Genomic DNA, 18,037 nt, shown 5'->3' on the forward strand with positions numbered 1-18,037 from the left:
GTTCACCAAGCACATGACAGAAAACTAGCACAACGTCAGCTGAGGTCAAAGTTCGGACCTACCTCCTTGGTGTGTGTGTGGAAGGAGACAGACATGTCGAGCAGCAGCTTCCTGTGCTCTACTCGCCGAACAAAGTCCTGGATGCGCACCTCCAGGTGTCTGGCTGCCTTGTAAATTTCCTCCGGGTCGCATTCTCCTGTCTGTGCCAGCTGCTCCGCCGCCTCCAGTAGCTTGTCTGCATTAGTGTATGTGTTCTGAAAGATGGAAGGGACCGCCTTTATCATCCTCCTCTGGCCCAGAATGGTTGTTATCTACAGCGCTGTGACCCAGGGGACTGATCATGAGGGGGACCACCTTCTCTACCTGACAGGGGATCAGTCTGTGTACACACATCAGCTGATGTGAAGCAGCGCCTGATGATGCATTTGCAGCCAGGTTTAGGTAAAGCACTGAATCTCATATTCAATAATGAGATGCTGTATAATCTGATGAGGCTCATTCATCAGATTAAACATACCGTTAGAACATAGAACATTAAAGCAGGTATTAAATATACTTTTCATTTAACACATATTTCTGTATTAAAATGTTTTTGATGGCCTGATGTAATAATCTAATCTTACATTTTTATTAGCTGTAAGCAGACAGTCCTCATATTATCAGGCTTGGAAACATCAGTCTTTGTGTACTTAATCTATATAATGTGTTTCATTAAGTGATACGGTACCTAAACTGAACTTTTCTATATTATTCCACTTTATTGAATATGACTCTTCAGGCATATCCAATAAATAAATATCTTTGCACCCAGTTCTTGTAAAAAATCATTGCATGTTTTATAATCATTCCACCCTGGAAACATAGAGTTTAAATAATATTTAATGAAAAGGACAAAATGATCAGCATATTCATCCCCATGAATGTAAACTTCTGACAGTGTCTAAGTTGTCTCAGTTGCCAGAGCACCTGACCTGAATCTGGCTTTGCCTTGATTGCACTTTCACAGCTCACAACCCCGCTTTTTAAAGATATGTAAAAAAAAAACATGATTTTATTTTGCGTTTTTTTGATGTTTTAGCATACAAATCTTTGTACTCCAAATGTTTGTATGCTGTGAGCGCGTCAATCAAAGAAAAATTCCTTGATTCAGCTCAGTCCTGGGCGAACAAAGATGATTCTGCTTCAGTCTTTTTGTATATTCACATTCCAGATTCTTGTTAAATCTGCTGTGTGTGAACTGAATTAGTCATGCCGGTGAGTCTGAATGATTAAAGGTGCGTTCACATTGAATGCGAATGTGTCAGCTCGAGCAACAGATTTACATCATATCCGTATGCACAGGTGCAACGCGGGAGCGATGTGACGCAAAGCTATGCTACGCTAAGCCACAGAGGCAATTAAAGCAACGCAAAATGCCCAATTTTGCTGATTAAAGCGAAACCAGAGCGACATGAAACCTGCAAGGGATGCGAAACAACGGTTGTTGGAGTTGAAAAATCTGAAAGGTTGTTTCTTGTCGCGACAACCAATCAGAAACTGGATGTGGCTTTGACGTGGGGTGAAGGACTGGGGCGGAGACTAAGCTGTTATGGTTGATTAATTGTGGGAGAAAGATAAACTTTCTCGAGACAGAGCTGCTCCCTTTCTGTCTAAGTTGTATGACACAATCAATTATTACTAACGAGACAAGTCCAGAAAGGAGCAAGCCTGGAGAAAAGTGAGTGAGGAGCCGGAAGTGAAAGCGTCATTGTATTTCTGGCTTGTCGCTGTGTGAACGGACAGCAATAATGTCAGGAGGGCGACAGCAAGCCAAAGTGGCAACATTGTGGCGCCATTTGGGTTCAATGTGAATGCACCTTAACAGGAATAAGATGTGCTGAAGATGTTTCTGGATCTCACACCAATTTATCCATGACTGTTTATTGTTGCAATTTTTCAATATTTGCTATTTCTGTATTGATGGAGCAATAAATGAGAAATGTACTACAAAATGAATCAAAATCATTCTCATTTGTCACCTTTTCAAATGAGATGGAAGGATGGAGCAACATTCCCTATAAACAGTCGGTCCTCTCCATCAACAACGTCTTAGTCATGTTTTTCTCCTTTCAAACCTAGAGGTACGGTCTGGAACTACTTCGGTTCAGAGTGTAGCTCGTGTTTACTTCCTGGTTCCACAGCCAATCATATGAGAGTTCCCAGGGTTCCCAAAACAGAGCGCAGCATTTGGTGTTTTAACTTAGCCAAAGAGCAGCAGGCTGCTAACATGGAAACCAGTAAGAGAAGCAGACCAGAAGTAGAAGAGAATAAAACATCAGAGACCTATGCTGTGGAAGTAATAATGCAGTGGAGTTTCACACCTTTGACCATGGCTGTTCTCCAGTATTACTTATTGCTCCTTTAACTACAACTAACAAAGTTAAATATGTTATTGTGTCAGTGTGATTATAAACTTTAGGGTGTTCATATGAAGGTAAGGGAGCTTCATCTTTATGTTTCATCACTGTTATCACATTAGAGTTTGCAGTTAAAGGAGTCATCACCTGCAAATCTGACCTTTTCATGTTAAACTGGTGTGTTGGTGTGGGCCCTCAGTTAAAATATTTCAGAAAATTAGGAGTGTGAAAGTAACTTGTTGTGTGTGTGTGTGTGTGTGTGTGTGTGTGTGGGGGGGGGGCTTTTAGTACAAGCAAGAAAAACCCGCAAGAGTGCGCTTTCCACAACGTGAGATTTTGGTGCTCCTCCTTGATTTACGTCACTTCTGGAAGGACGCTAACGGAAGCCATGCCCACCTCTCATCAACCACCTGAAATCACTTAGTAGCGTCACCGCCACTAACGCCTTGTGTTAAAAGTATGATCCAAACGTGGCGCGCATGTCAGCTGCTCCGTTGTTGGTTGCCAAAATAAACATGCAAATGTTTCCAGTTTGCCTGCATCTGTGGGCCAAACTAGCAGGGAGCGCTGGATTAAGGCCATCTTTGATAACGATGTTCCGGTGATCCTCCCTGCCACTCTTTCTTTGTGCGCTTCACATTTTGCACCAGAGTTCCGTTAAGTTGGGACAATACCGGTCAAAGACGGCGTCACGCCTGCGTTTGGAGAAAGGCCGACGCCAACAGTCAGGGAGCATCTGCAGTTCCTTGTGTAACATTTTACCTATTGTGAGAAACAATGGCAAACCAACCACGGCAAACTGCTAATGTTGCTAACACGACATCCCCATGTAAGATACACATTTCTAGTGTTTGTGGTTTAAAATCTCCTCCTTATTTCATTTCTTTGCGCTATGTGGATGTTTGTAAACTGCTCCATGTGTTTGTGTGTGCCAGAGCAAAGGACCGCTATCACATAAAGTGCTAATATCATGCTGCTAACCAGTAAGACCTCCATGGGAGCACATGAACACGCATACACGCAAGTCAAATTGTCGCGTTTAAATTTAAAACATTTTCTCCTAAAATGACTGAATTTAAAGACATTTTCATAAGGATTGTATATGTAAAACACCAGTTTATGACTCCTTTAAGATATGGCTGCCATATCTGATTTAATGCGAGCTTTGACTAATTTAGTGACATCTACAACAAAATGCCACAGCTGTGCAAGGATATCAGAATAAACACAACTACCCCTCCCCATCCCCCAACCCCGTCTGGTTCAAATTCTGTAAGTCAGCAGCTTAATATTTCACTTTTAATACAGCCTTCCAAGCTGGGACATGATCTGGTCTGAATATTAAAGCTGTGAGCAGTAATCGGCAGGAAAAGTGGATTAGCGCGTCTGGTCTGGTAGGTGAGGGAGGATGTGACATTTGTTGCATCAGAAACTGTTTCACGGCTGAGATGTAACATGTTTTACTCTGGACTGAGGTAGAATTAGAGGGAGGTAAGGAAACAAACATGCTGTCAGCAGGGCTCTTCACAACTGTCAATGGATGTTTCAGATGTTAGGCAGATTAGTCAGAAAACAAGTTTAATCTACAAGGGATTATTATGCTGTGAGGCACAACGGGTTAAAGTCTGGGGGAGGGGCAGAGACATGATGGAAGACAAATCTCCTGTCGTTTAATAAAGACCCTAACTGGACCTCTCAGGCTACAAAGAAATAAAGTCATCCATGGTCTTATCGAGACTAGGAGTTAAATAAATAAAGACTTAAAAATACATAAATCAGCTACAAACTGGATAATTTCCAGCCATATAACTGCAATTTAGCAATAAGTACTTGAAAAGGTGATTCATTTCTTTCAAAATGATAGGTTTATAACATTAACTAAACCTTGATCTTTTCATCTTTAAAGATCAGCTAATCTTTATTATGTGGTCTAAGTAAGTCCTCATCCATCCATCTTCCTACACGCTTGTCCCTCATGGGGTGGTGAGGGGTGCTGGTGCCTATCTGCAGCATCACACACACACACACACACACACACACACATTCACACACACACACACACACACACACACACACACACACACACACACACACACACACACACACACACACACACACACACACACACACACACACCTGAGGAGAACTTAGAGAGACCTGACAGTCATGTGGGAGGCAGCCGGAGAGAACCCACACATGCACACTCTGTACAGGGTTGGACTTGAACCCAGGACCGTGGCAAGGTGTGAAGTGCTTCCTCTGCATTTAAAAAGGCCGAAGCAAAAGCAGCTGCTCTCAGACGCCTCAGCTCAGGGGTGAAGGAGGGCTGACGGCAACTATTACGAGGAATTCAGACCAAAACATTGATGTGTCCCTTTAACGTGAAAAGCCAAGGAGTGTCCCCCTGTGTGTGTGTGTGTGTGTGTGTGTGTGTGTGTGTGTGTGTGTGTGTGTGTGTGTGTGTGTGTGTGTGTGTGTGTTTTGCTTTCTCCATTCATGTAAAAAGGCTAAAACCTTCAACATGTTTCTTTGTTTTCATGTTCCTGGTAAAAACCTCAGCTTCTTGGCTGTGAACATCTGGGTAGGGGGAATTAGGAACATCTTTTGACTATATATGGTCATTTACATCTAGGTCTGTTTGCTTCCTGCAACCAGGCCCTTGGACTTTGAAAGTTCAGGATTAATCAGCTAAGATTACAAACAGATGTTAGCAGGCAAAAACTAAAATGGTTATTTAATTAAAATATCTTTAAATCAGCATTTTAATGGAGTTCATTGATATTTATCAACCTGAATGACTCTTTGAAACAATCAATTGGAAAACTAACTTTAAGAATAATGCAGAAAGCACAGATAATCGTTAAATCCAGTTTTAAGAAAACATTGTCCCCATTACAGATGTCTTCATTTTGTGCTTTATTGTTACCCTTAAATCAGACAAAGAAACCTGAGTAAAGACATTTCATTTTCAGATAATGATTTCATTTATCACAAACTCTTCAATTAAGTGAAGTAAGTCATATTTGTTGGCCAGCTAAGTTGAATTTTACCAGCCAAACTCAGGCATGATTGCAGCCTGACCTGTAAAACTAATAAACACTTAAACTGAACCTGTGTAATAACCGGACCTATAGGCTAAAATATTTACCTAGCTGGTACTATGTGAAAAAGTAATCGCCCCTCCTTGCTTTCTGTTGCATAACCCATCTGAACAGAAAGCTTAAGGTAGCAAACTAAAGGATAGCGTTTCTCCATTTCTAGTGACGAGTCCTGCTCCTGTTGTGTGGCGGAGGGCTTCATGCCTCTGTTACTGCAGACAGGCTCCTGCCTCTGCTTTGGCAAAGCACCGTGTCTCTGGTACAGCGGAGAACCTTTTGCTTGTGGTATGGTAAAGAGCTAAGTGCTTTGAGAGTCACAGAAAGTCTCTTGTCTCTGGTACAGAAAACTGCTTGTTTTATTGCATGACCAATATTTGTCATTTATAATAGACTCCCTTAGAGATAGGGTGAGGAACTCAGTCATCTGGGGAGGACTCAGAGTAGAGCCGCTGCACCTCCACGTCCAGAGGAGCCAGTTGAGGTGGCTCGGGCATCTGGTCAGGATGCCTCCTGGACGCCTCCCTGGTGAGGTGTTCCAGGCACGTCCCACCGGGAGGAGACCCAGAGGAAGACCCAGGACTGTCAGGATTTGGGTTTTGTTTTGGCTGTTTGTTCATTTTGATTTATTAGTTAACTCTCCGGCCTTTAAAATCAGTTTGGGTTTTGGGTTCTTTCTTGTCTGGTTTCTATTATAGCTTGTGTTTTGTTTAGTCTTAGGTTTAGGTTCTGTTTTGGTTTATGGAGTAGTTTGTTATTAAGTCACTTGGCCTGCTCAGTTCACTTCTTTGTATCCAGCCTTTAATCAGTCACTCAGTTCACCTGCCAGCTATCTGCCAGCTCACCTCTTAGTCAACACCCTGTCACTCCTCTTCTCCAGTCACCATCCAATCAGTTTCAGTTACTTCCAGTCACTTCCCTGTTCCTGATAAGCTCCACCCATGCCAGTAATTAGTTTTCACTCCATTCACCTGCTCACTCCCCTACTTATACCTGCCTCTTCCTCCTGCAATCTGCCAGATCAATTCAAACCACTTGGTGAGTCTTATCCAGCGTTTTATTTCTGATAGCCCTGTTGATACCGACCCGATTGCCTTTTTGATTCTGAGCCAGCCTGATCCCTAAACCTGATTTTCTTGCCCGGTATGATTGCTTACCTGTTTTTCTGACCTGGACCTGCCTTGTGATATTCTGAGTTTGCCTTATCCTTGTCTGTACTTCTGCCTAATTTGGACTGCCTTTAGTGTACCGGATTTTGGACTGCCCTTCTGATCATTGAGTCTGCCTGTCCCTGTTTTATTATTAAATCCCGTTTTTTGCTTAAAACCTCTCATGTCTGGCTGAATACTGGGTCCATCTGTCTCTGGTTCTTGACAAGGACACGCTGGAGGGACTATGTCTCTCTGCTGGGAACGCCTTGGGGTTCCTCCTGAGGAGCTGGCCCAAGTGGCCGGGGCAGAGGGACGTCTGGGCCTCCCTACTGAAGCTGCTACCCCCGCCACCCGACCCCGGATAAGAGGAAGAAGATAGGTGGAAGGATGTTTGTCATTTAAAATAGACATTAAACATTTAATATTGTTTGATCTAACACATACAAATGCAAAAAAAAAAAAAAAACTAACTGTAATGAGGCAAATACACAGTCACAAAAGTACATAATTAACTTGAAGCGCAGACAGACTCACCTGGGCTACATCTTCAAAGTCATCGTGCCTTTTCTGCAGGGCTCGGGCTCGATGAAGCGATTTTCCAACACCCGTGTGTTTGCTGAGGAAAGCCTCACCGTGGTTTTCTATCCAGTCCAAAACCTGCATGATACAGAACATACATTGATCTTATAGGGATTGTTTCCTAAGACAGAGCCACGAGGGTTCCATAACACTACACAGGCTAATGTATTCAGTCTCTTTCTTGCGAAGGATGCATTTATTTTAGGAAAAGTAAATAGTATAAAGACTCTTTTCTAGGCTTCGTTGTCATTTTCCTGATATATCTCTAAATGCAGGTCAAAAAGAAAAACTGCCAAATTTGCTGTTTTGCTGGAAAAAGCCTTCTTAGATTTGTCTGAGAAAGGAAGTGAATGACAATGTGAAAAAAGAGGGGAGCCAGAGTTTCAGTGGGAACTTGGGCAAGTGATTATTGTCCAATCACGGATCCTCTTTTGGTTGGCATTGTTAATGGCAGAGTTATTTAGCTACAATCGCTATAGCACAAACAGAGGCAGCCTGATAAATGAATGAGTGGGCTTTGCATTCAGACATCCCTCTCCCTCTATAGTCGCCACACAGAAGTAGTCTCTGTATGTGCTACTAGCCTCCTTAGCAAAGGATAGATACTTAGAACACAACTCCTATGGTTTACTTTGTGTTAACATATATGTACTAAAAAAGACTTCCTATTTGAAATATCAACAATAATCTCTTTTTTGACATGTCCTTTAGGGGGCGCCACAGTCAATCATCTGCTTTTCTTTCACTGTCTATGTCTATGGCATCCTACTCTGTTACAGCTGTTACAGTTTGAAAGCTTTCCAAGTTCATTAATACGAATTTATGGGATTTCAGTTAAATTTACTGGAGAATACAGGAAGAAACCTTTAATCAAAGGTTAGCCCATAAAAGAGAATTTAAATACCATTTAAATAATAATCATAATCATAATGTTGACTGAAACAACAATATTCCATGCAAGTACACTTAGATCTGTCTGTTCTATTCCTTGGTTCTACAGGTGTGGGCTTGCCTAGTGAAATTAAACTCAGCTCGGTGTGCTAATCTTAGGACACAGGTTTTTGTGTTGAATGGGATTTTTAGAGGGAGAATTTCATATTTTGAACGTGACAAGGTTTAAAATGATTTTGGAATGCCTCACAACCATCTTGTCAACCTTTGCTTTCACTCTTTTAGCTATCGGTCCGGCACAAATCCCCCCTGACTCCAGCCTCCATCTACCCCACACGTTTAGGTACATAGGCACACATTTACTCCACACACATCATACACACTGGCAACACTCTTAAATAAAGTCTAAGTTGAAAATAAACTCTTTAAATGTCGTAATTTTTTTCTGTAAGCCTGGTGTGAATTCCTTTATTTCTATTAGCTCCCTACCATTTGAGAAAATATGCTCTGTTCCATGAATAACTGCTTTCTTTACATGTTCCTGAAACATATTCCTGAATACTTGTGCACCATGACCTTGGACTTCCGTCCCCTACATTGACCATAAGATCTCCACCACATTAGCACAGCAGCACACCCCTGATCTATTCGTGGTTCATGAAGAAAAAAGTAAGTTGGAGAGCTCAGTGTGAGGTAGGAAGCTAGCTGACTGCAGCTGGACTAAAGCAACATCATATGTTCTGTCTCAGCTTCATTCTGCACTATTACAACTCAGGCTGGAACAACCTCATTTTACTGGTTTGTATTCTACTGGCATTAAGTTTCTATCTAACTTTTTAACTCTTCTCACTTTCTCTGCACGTCTATCCTTGTGTGCATCTGCCTATGGTCTGATGGAAAGTAAAGCCTGACAAGTACAACAGGCAACGATGCTGTGTTCTCTGTTTGAGCCAGTGGCTTTGTTTTAGTGCTTGTATTTAACAGCCCCTCTCTGGGGTCTCATAATAATGTCACCAAGTTGTCAAAATTAAAACACTTATCTCTAAATTTGTAGTCTGAAACGGTCTGACCTGACCCCGGCTCCTGACTTAACAAATACTACTGAATGAACCAATAATACGGAGTGAAGATGGCTGTCGCCACAGTTTTTAGAATCTGTCTAATGTGTAGAGTTTCTGCCCTGCAGACCATGCTGGAGCCATTTTGGAGCATATCTACTGCTGACATGACCATCTGATGACTAGGATCTTGGGTCAAGACTTAAGGGGAATGGGGGGCTTCTGGTTCTGTTAGCCAGAGAATGGTAGCCTGATTTGCGAGCTCCCAACAGGTTTTGAAAAATCCTGTTTTATTTTAATCCATACTGGTGCTAGTTTGTGAAGATGGAAAAGGAGTTAGTCACGAGGAGTATAAAACTATGATTTTGTCTGAAGGCGAAAGAGAGAAGCCATGAAGACTGAAGCTACTGGCCATGGGGGGGGGATCTGGTGACGGACATTACATATCTTACTCCTACTGTTATACAATCAACTATTGTATATCCCTTTATATTCAAAACCCCTTCAGAAACATTCCTGCAATAGTAACCCTAACCTTAGTTCAACCTGATCGTTGTTACATCAGATTCACATTACATCCCTTTTCCTTGTTGCCCTCAGCCAATCACAGTCCTGTCACTGTTTATAAATACAGCTGTGATATTCAATTTGGAGATCCTTAATGTCCATAGAGACTTCAGGAATGTGGTCTGACACCTCTCCAAACCCTCGCTGGCTCTGTGGCTGTGAGCGATGAGCAGCGCAGCAGAAAGCCTTTTATCTCAGGAATGTCTACATTAAACATGGAGCAGGCCGAAGGAGAGGACAGCGGGGATGGATGAACACATCGCGCTGGTTCTCCTCTGTTCTGCAACATCTAAAGCAAAGTAATAGAAACCTGCAGTCATGACATGCATGCTGATGATTCTGTACAACTAAATCATTTTAGTTTAAAAACAGTGAGGAGTTCAATCATTGAGCTCATCCATTGTGTGAACAAATAGGAGCCAATCAGGGGACCCTTATTCAAGGATGAAGGTTATAATAACGTTTGCATGAAAGTTCAAGCTGGAAATCTCAACCCCTGCGCACCTACATCCACCGATTGCCTCCTGAAGCGACCACAGAGCCTGTCGCTCTGCGTTAATAAGGTGCTTATAAGGCGCTCCACCTATGGATTCTCCTGCTCTTCAGCTGCGCTTTGACCCTCCTCCATCTCCTCCTTCACGCTCTCAAGATTCACCTGACCACTTCTCCCCTACAGCCTCCACCACCACTGTCCAGAACCCGGGAGAAGACTTCACTAATCCTAATCCTAAAATTAACATTCGCAGCGTTCATGTCTTCTGCCAGGGTCCGAGCACCAAATAACTTTCTAATTTATGTCCATAAATCTTCTAATTGCCTCTTTTTGTCTGTTTACCTGGGCTGAAGAGATTGCAGTGTGCCAACGTTGACATTCTGCCCTAAAGACCAGTGAACGTAAAATTATTGTTTCCGAGTCTTGGGCTGCAGACAGTTTTTCAGCTCACCACCAAACATTCCAGTCACAGTTTAATGTGAAACATGACAGCTCAGGTGTCATCCTATGGAGAGGTTTCTCTTGCACTTGCAGAGGCCATGTTGCCTTTTATGGACCTTGGACCCAAATCATGGAATTACCAGCCCGATCTCTGGACCTTAACCTAATAGTAAACCTGGGAGTCAAACATGCTGTTTCTGAGGTAAAACCATAACCTGCAAAGGAATTGTGGAATATTTCCTTATAGTGCTGGTCTAGAAAACAGGCGGCAGAATCCTGTGTGACTCCATGCAACCAAGATGTGAAACAGTGCTTCTGCAACTAAAGATCAGTTCAGTGATCAAGTCTTCCCAGCCTAAGATTTCCTTCTCCTTCCCTTCTGATGAGTGAGAGCTCCTAAATGTTGTCCAATATGTTGGTGGCCCACAGCTTTGTGGGTGTATACCTGCTGCACATCCTGCTGGAACACACACAGCTGTAGCCTCTGGTGCAGTCGGACTTTTCGAAGCTGCCAAATGTTTTCCAGGCGCCGCTGATGGTGAAGAACCTCATGGACCACGTCAAGGATGCAGTGAACCTGAATGGTTTCACACAGGTTTACATTAGATGTCCATATGCTTAAAGGTTATGTGATACTGATCCAATGCCACTGACCGCTTTAGAGTAATTAGCCGTCGCTGTTAGGGAGTCAGAGTTGACTGGACTCAGGGGTCTCTGCAGGACATCCAACAGAGCTTTGCCATCTTGACTCACCTGAACACATAAACAGGTGTGTTACATAGAAACAGCACTTCTAAGAAAGTTTCATTTATTTTACAGCAGAAAAAAGAAATGAATTCCCATCAAAACAACTGTATGTTTGAAGGTGGGGAAAGGAAGAGGATCCCTGAGTCCTGTCAACCTCAGGATGCTCTTCATCCTGAGGTTTAATCATGTAAAGCACTTTGCATTGTCTCTGTACTGAATTGTGCTATATAAATAAATTTACCCTTGCCTTGCCTTGCCTTGCCTTGCCTTGCTGCTAAGCGCCTGGACACCATTGGTTGCAATTACTCCATTTGAAATACCTGGATTATCTGGGTCATGATCTCTAATCCTAAATTAAATATGAAATAAAATCATAAACAAAATTTAAAAATGTGTTATTTTTATCCTTTTTTCATTGGCTGAATTATTTGTCAGATTTTTTTGTCCATGTGGTGCAGCTGCTGATGAATGACAGTTCAGAGATAATTGCTTTCCGGCTAAAACGTTGCTTTCTTGTTCTTTTGACCTCAAATTTGTCTAGATTCCTTTATTATTAAAAGAATTATTAAAATATATTATTCAGAATCATTCAAATCACGTCTAATTGTTAGTTCAACTATTCATTCAGGTTCTTCATGATGACCTTAGGGGCAGTGGTGGCTAGTGGTTATAGCAGTGCGTTTATCTTCTGAGAAGGCTGGAAGAACCCGGTTCAAACATTGCAGACTGCTGCTATCAGCAAGACCCTCAGCCCCATATTGCTCCCCGGATGCTGGAACCTGCCCACTGCTCCCTGAGGGATGGGTTAAATGCAGACGGCTCATTTTGTTGGAATGTATAATTACCATGGCACATGAAGATTTCTTCTTCTGCCCCCTTCAGCATCAATTAACAGCAAATGGACGTTTACAGCATTTTATTTCCTGCAGCTCCAGTGAGAATTCAACCTCATCTAAAATATCATAAAATTGAAATTATGGGAGCAATGACAACAGGAGAGAAATAAATAAATGTAACGAAGCTGGTGATATAACTGATGTAAATCCTTTTAGACTTTATATCATAAGAATAATGAAGAAATGAGAGCTAGTTCATGGTTGAAGTGGGAATTTAGTTTAAACTGTTTAGGTGGTGAAATCTTAACATGAATTAATCCAGTTTAACTTTTGTGAATTGAGCTCTTTCCTGCTTAGGGTGAATATGTAAAAAAGTGCATGTGTCCCTGTTTGTGCTGACGTGCTTTGTGGTTTTATTTCTTTTTTGCCAGCCACAATGCAGGACTGGTTTCTACACAGAATATATATATATATATATATATATATATATATATATATATATATATATATATATATATATATATATATATATATATATAGGCTATTTTCTTTTATCTTTTCATGGATAAGCATAAACTGAGCAACAGCTTGTCTAAAGATAAAACAGCAGCCAGCAGCAAAGAACAGGGAAGAGTGGGAGCCCTCCAGGGCTAAATTTAGCGGTGTGTTTTTGGACAGCTTGAAGGGCCAGTGCCACCATGTTATCCCAGCCGATCACAGTCTGCTGCACTGACGGCACACAGTTATATTACCATTCTCTATCAAGTAAAAATCTGGGATCTGCAACATGAAGGTGCACATTAACAGTATTTTCAGAAAGTTTAATAGTTGCTTTGGCATCTAGTACCTTTCAGTTGATGAACAGCAGCAGGACTTTAGTGTGCAGGTTTACAGATTAATACTACAACATAAAACAATCTTTTAATTAGCAAAGGTGGAGCAATACCCTTGTAAGCTTTGCTGTGTGTGGCTCATTAGCAGTTTCCAGGCTCTTGGCAGTGTGGTTGGCTTACCTCGGTGTAGGCCTGGGTTACCTGCTCATACAGGCTCTGGTGGCGATGGATGGCGACTTCCAGCTCCTGCATCTCGGATGGTAACCCTCCCTCACTGCAAACTTTACACCAGGCTTCCACCTCTGACAGGAACTGAGGAATGAGGGTAAAACGTTGAATTAATTAGTCTATGTCTGCTTCTGTTGAATTCTATCACATATCAGAAGGATAACAGAAGACGTACTGATCTGCTTAGGGTCTCCCCCCCCCCCTGGAAACCAGGGTCACTCAGGAATATGTCAAATTTAAATTCAATTCAATTCCAAAAACACCATTTCAATCCCAAAGAAAATATGTTATGAAAAAATCATATTTGCGGTGGATACCAGGTTGCACTGACAGCACTATTAAATGAGGAAGTTGTTAGTGCAGGAAGAAAACTCTGAAAACACTAAGTAAGGTATTTAAAATGCATTTCAGAAAAGATAAAATGGTATTTACTATAGAGGAATGTTGGCTGTTCATTCAAGCTGCAAGAACAGGGAGCTAGACTTCCACACATGCTGGTCATTTTGGGTTTTTGCTGTTTTGTTCTCCAACACTTTAGGTCCATAATTTTTGTGCCCAAAAGGGAGCTGCCACATGGCACTGCCTGCACCCGGCTCTGCTTGCCTGGTCCTACTTATCCATCCAGTCTGGTTCTGCCTGCCTGCTTTGTCTACCACTACTCCATTACTCACCACTCTTTTCAATAAACTTAACTCTGTCTGGCTGAATATTGGGTTCTCCAGTATTACTCAGAACAGTGAAATAATATTTTATATTATCATTGCACATTTTTAAAGAAGAATTTCAAATATTTCATAATAATGAGCTGATTTTACATGCATTCATTTCCCAATTTCATTGTCACTTTTTATATTTCTTATTTATTCACTAAATACTTATTTCATAATGATTTGTTTATTCATTTAAATACTTTTGAGCACTCTGGCATTCCATACAAACTAACCAGAATAATGCCTGAATATTTTATGCCAAAATGATAAAAATATGTATTTTTAGTGATTCTTCTGGTTTTGATATGTAATGTTTCAGGTCTCTTGTCCTCTCTGCAGTTCCACTCCTCCAAAGTCTCTGCTCTCTCATCGCCTCTTCACTCAAACATACCCTTGAATAAAATGTCAAGGGCCCAGCAGGAATCAAATAGTCTCATTGGTTTCCATGTCAACCCTCCAGGAATCAGCAGTTGAGTACTTTCATCTATTAAATCTAATCAAGCAGTAAAAAATGTCCCATTTTCCTGTAACATACTGGACACGTGTTTGCAGCAAAGGCTGATTGGAGAGCGTTAGATATTAGCAGCTTGTTAGTGAGAGGAGCAGCTCCTGCTATAGAGGAGAAGCCATTAAATCACACTAACAGGCTTTCTATGGATTCCACAGACACGGCAGATGGTTTCAGAAGCCAAACAATCACTCACGCAGGTACGGCCTTACCTGCTCAGCCTTCTGGTGAAAGACCGAGGACATGGCAAGGATAGTAGAGCGTTCATCAAGGGCAGCAGCAAAGCTTTTCCAGTCCTGGTCCAGCTGACTGGAGATCTGCTTGATTTGTGTAGACGCATAGTGGCCAGCCTCTGCTAGGCGGCTCGCCACTGACATGATTCTGTTGATGTTTACGTAGGCGTTCTGGTGGAGAACATTTTAGCTATCACAACTATGTCAACTTTATACATTTGCTGTCAAATTTGGATAATAATTCATTGGCTCCAGTTTTGCTGTGGTTTGTCTAAAACAGTTCATAAACACACAGCGTGCCAAGAATAACATATAAAACCATGCCTATTTGGAAACTACTAGAAATAGATTAGTGCTTTACCATAGAGTTCATGGCGAAGTGGTTGTGTTGAGTCTGCAGCTCCACGGCATGTTGGTAACTGCGACCGATCTCTGTGTGGCTCTGCAGAAACACCTCCTTGTTGTGGCTGATCCAGTCGAACATCTGCACAGACACATGCATACACGGCTACATCAGAGCACCAACAGATACGGACGGAGCCTAAACACCTGGAAGCAGAGGAGAAACACTGCAACAACCAATAGGAAGCACTGGAGAAGATCTGGGGCGGGACTGGAGACACTGTGGGGAAATAATAGAGAAATGCTGGAAAATCTCCAGAAACACACATGGGACAAAATAGAGAAGTGCTGCAGAAACACAGAGGAGGCACTGGGTAATCACTGGAGAAACTTTTATCAAAGTATTAGAGAAATATTGGTTTGTTAATCTGGTTGAGGTTTAATAGTTTATTGATGAATTATTAGTCTTAATTTGGCTCATAAAACACAAAATAAAGACACTGGGTAGAGATTTGGGAATATCAAGAGAAGGACCGCTTATGCACTGGGAAAAGATTGTGAAAACTAACGAAAGTTGGGAAGGAATACGGTAATACCAGGGAAACACAGGACAATCTCTGTGGACACAAGTGACTTCAAATAAATCGGCTCTCTAAGAGAGCTGGTGTGGCCATGAAACATTCCAGATTAATGCTCGGAACATGTGTAGTAGTAGAGCGATTGCTCTGACTCATCTTGCATGTCTGCAGGCAGATGGAGGGTAAAATGTTACAGGAACTGTGGTCAGACCGAGAGAAACAAAAGAAGACAACATAAACCCAATTTCATTTAGAGACCAGCTCCACTAAACGTCAGTCTTTTCAGACAGATGGGAAGATGCTGGTGGCTGAGTATATTTGTCTCAGTTACCGTGGCAACGTGAGGACTGAGCGCCTCTGCCCAGCTGGACCAGAGAAGTGAGGCCCGCAGTATAAACTGGTGTGAACGCCCCCACAGTCCTTCAGTGTGACAATGTGAAGCAAATGGGCTGTTTTTCCTCCCTGTTTGCTCTACGCTAAATATTTACCATGGCTGCATGCACAGCAGGTCAGCTGACGCCCGCCTGTCTGTGCACATGTGTATCTGACACACTCAGGACACAAACACAAGCCTCTATATAAACTTCTTATGGATTTCCATTAAAATGTTGTGTCAGGAATGGGATTGACTCGAAGGTCCACCAGGCTGCTGGCATCTTTCTCTGACATGTTTCATGACTCATTCACACTCCAGTAGGGTTTTAGAGACTATTTAGGCATAAAGAGTGGCTTAATCACATCAGACATATCATTCCTAATTAACCTGAGGTGAGACTCACCTTCTCAGCATCCTGCTCAAACAGGCGCAGCTGGAAGCACTGGTCCAGTTTCAGCTTCCTGACATGCCACATCTGATGGAGGTGCTGCCTGGTGGAGTGGAGCTTATCTAGCAGGCTGGCCACCTGTCATACGGAAAAGCTTCAGGTCAGCAATGGTTGAATAAAACATTATCCGCTGCAGTAGACCCAGTGGACGCTTAAGTGTTGAGGCCAAATAGCTGGAAATGTCCAGAGCATCGGTTGGCAAACAACAAGTTCAGATAATGGTAATCTACATACTAGTAAGAAACCTGAATAACCATGCATGTACGTATCCAGAAGGCTCATTACTCCATTACCACCCAGATTATTAGCGACTCTGAAATCATACAAGTTGTGGCACATTATGCATATTTCTATTGAGACATGTACAGGAGTTGTTAGATTTTAAAGTGTCAGTTAGACAGAGGGCTGAATTATGGATGGTAGTTTTTACTATTACTCTAAGTCATGACCAGCATGGCTTTAAAGGGGCTATACTGTCACATTTAAGAGCCAGAAAAGCCAAACATCTTTAAACACGGAAACATCAATAAGTCACAATCAGCCTTTCCATCGGCTTTTTAAGTGGATAAATTATTATAAAACACATTTTTTTGAAATAAAAAGAGCTCTTTCAGCCACACCGACCAAAACAGGAGGGGGCGGCCATAGCCCGTCACTGTCCATGGCTGTGTCCAGGACAAAAACACCCTTTTGACAGGAAAATGTCCAATGGGCGAGTGGCTGCTCACTTGTAACACATAAAAAGCCTTTTTCTCCAAAGATCATCTAAGCAGGAAATGTGGGTCAGCAGCATGATTAGAATCTGCTGGTTATAAAATGTTCCATTAGCGCTCTGACCGCTTCTTCATAAATGTCTTCCTTTCTGTGCCTCTCTCTGCCTTTTCAAGAATACAGCAACAATCAATGTCTACACCCTAATGTTTTGGTCATTCCAGTGAGGTTGGAAAGAAAGTAATGTAATCAACTGTTTAAAATGTTTAAATTAATTAACAAATATACAATGCAAAAATTCAATGTTTCTCCTTAACTCACTCCAGAAAGCTCTGACTCCAAGGACATAGGAATGTTTCATCTTTGTTTTTTCTTTCTAGTTTTAATTTGTTTTTTTACATCTTACCTTTAGATTAAAATGGGATAGAGAAGTAACTCAGCCTGTAAAGGTGCACACGGTGACTTGCAAAGGGATTCACACACTTCAATTCAATTCAATTCAATTTTATTTATATAGCGCCAATTCATGAAACATGTCATCTCAAGGCACTTTACAAAGTCAAATTCAATCAGATTATACAGATTGGTCAAACATTTCCTATATAAAAGGAACCAGTTGATTGCTTCAAAGTCCCGACAAGCAGCATTCACTCCTGGAGAAGCGTAGAGCCACATGGAGAGTCGTCTGCATTGTACATGGCTTTGCAGCAATCCCTTGCCCTTTTATCTATTTTGATATATTCCAACCTGTAATTAAAATGTTTTTAGTATTATGTGATGGACAACATGATCTACGTTGGTGACATGAAACAATAA

The 18,037-nt window shown here is 41.8% G+C and overlaps 1 protein-coding gene across 3 annotated transcripts in view; it reads right to left on the reverse strand.

Moving 5' to 3' along the window:
• Positions 1–18,037, reverse strand: part of kalrna (kalirin RhoGEF kinase a) — a 254,875-nt gene that overhangs the window by 155,492 nt on the left and 81,346 nt on the right. For all 3 annotated transcript variants that reach the window (XM_036138726.1, XM_036138725.1, XM_012878426.3), the window contains exons 8-15: positions 16,466–16,588; positions 15,128–15,250; positions 14,746–14,937; positions 13,268–13,399; positions 11,326–11,424; positions 11,117–11,248; positions 7,177–7,299; positions 63–254 (exon numbers count right to left, since the gene is read on the reverse strand). In XM_036138726.1, the coding sequence (XP_035994619.1) occupies positions 63–254; positions 7,177–7,299; positions 11,117–11,248; positions 11,326–11,424; positions 13,268–13,399; positions 14,746–14,937; positions 15,128–15,250; positions 16,466–16,588 (1,116 nt within the window). The remainder of the gene's footprint in view (positions 1–62; positions 255–7,176; positions 7,300–11,116; positions 11,249–11,325; positions 11,425–13,267; positions 13,400–14,745; positions 14,938–15,127; positions 15,251–16,465; positions 16,589–18,037) is intronic.

The sequence above is a fragment of the Fundulus heteroclitus genome, chromosome 7 (genome assembly GCF_011125445.2).
Source record: "Fundulus heteroclitus isolate FHET01 chromosome 7, MU-UCD_Fhet_4.1, whole genome shotgun sequence".
In the NCBI taxonomy this organism is placed as follows: domain Eukaryota; kingdom Metazoa; phylum Chordata; class Actinopteri; order Cyprinodontiformes; family Fundulidae; genus Fundulus; species Fundulus heteroclitus.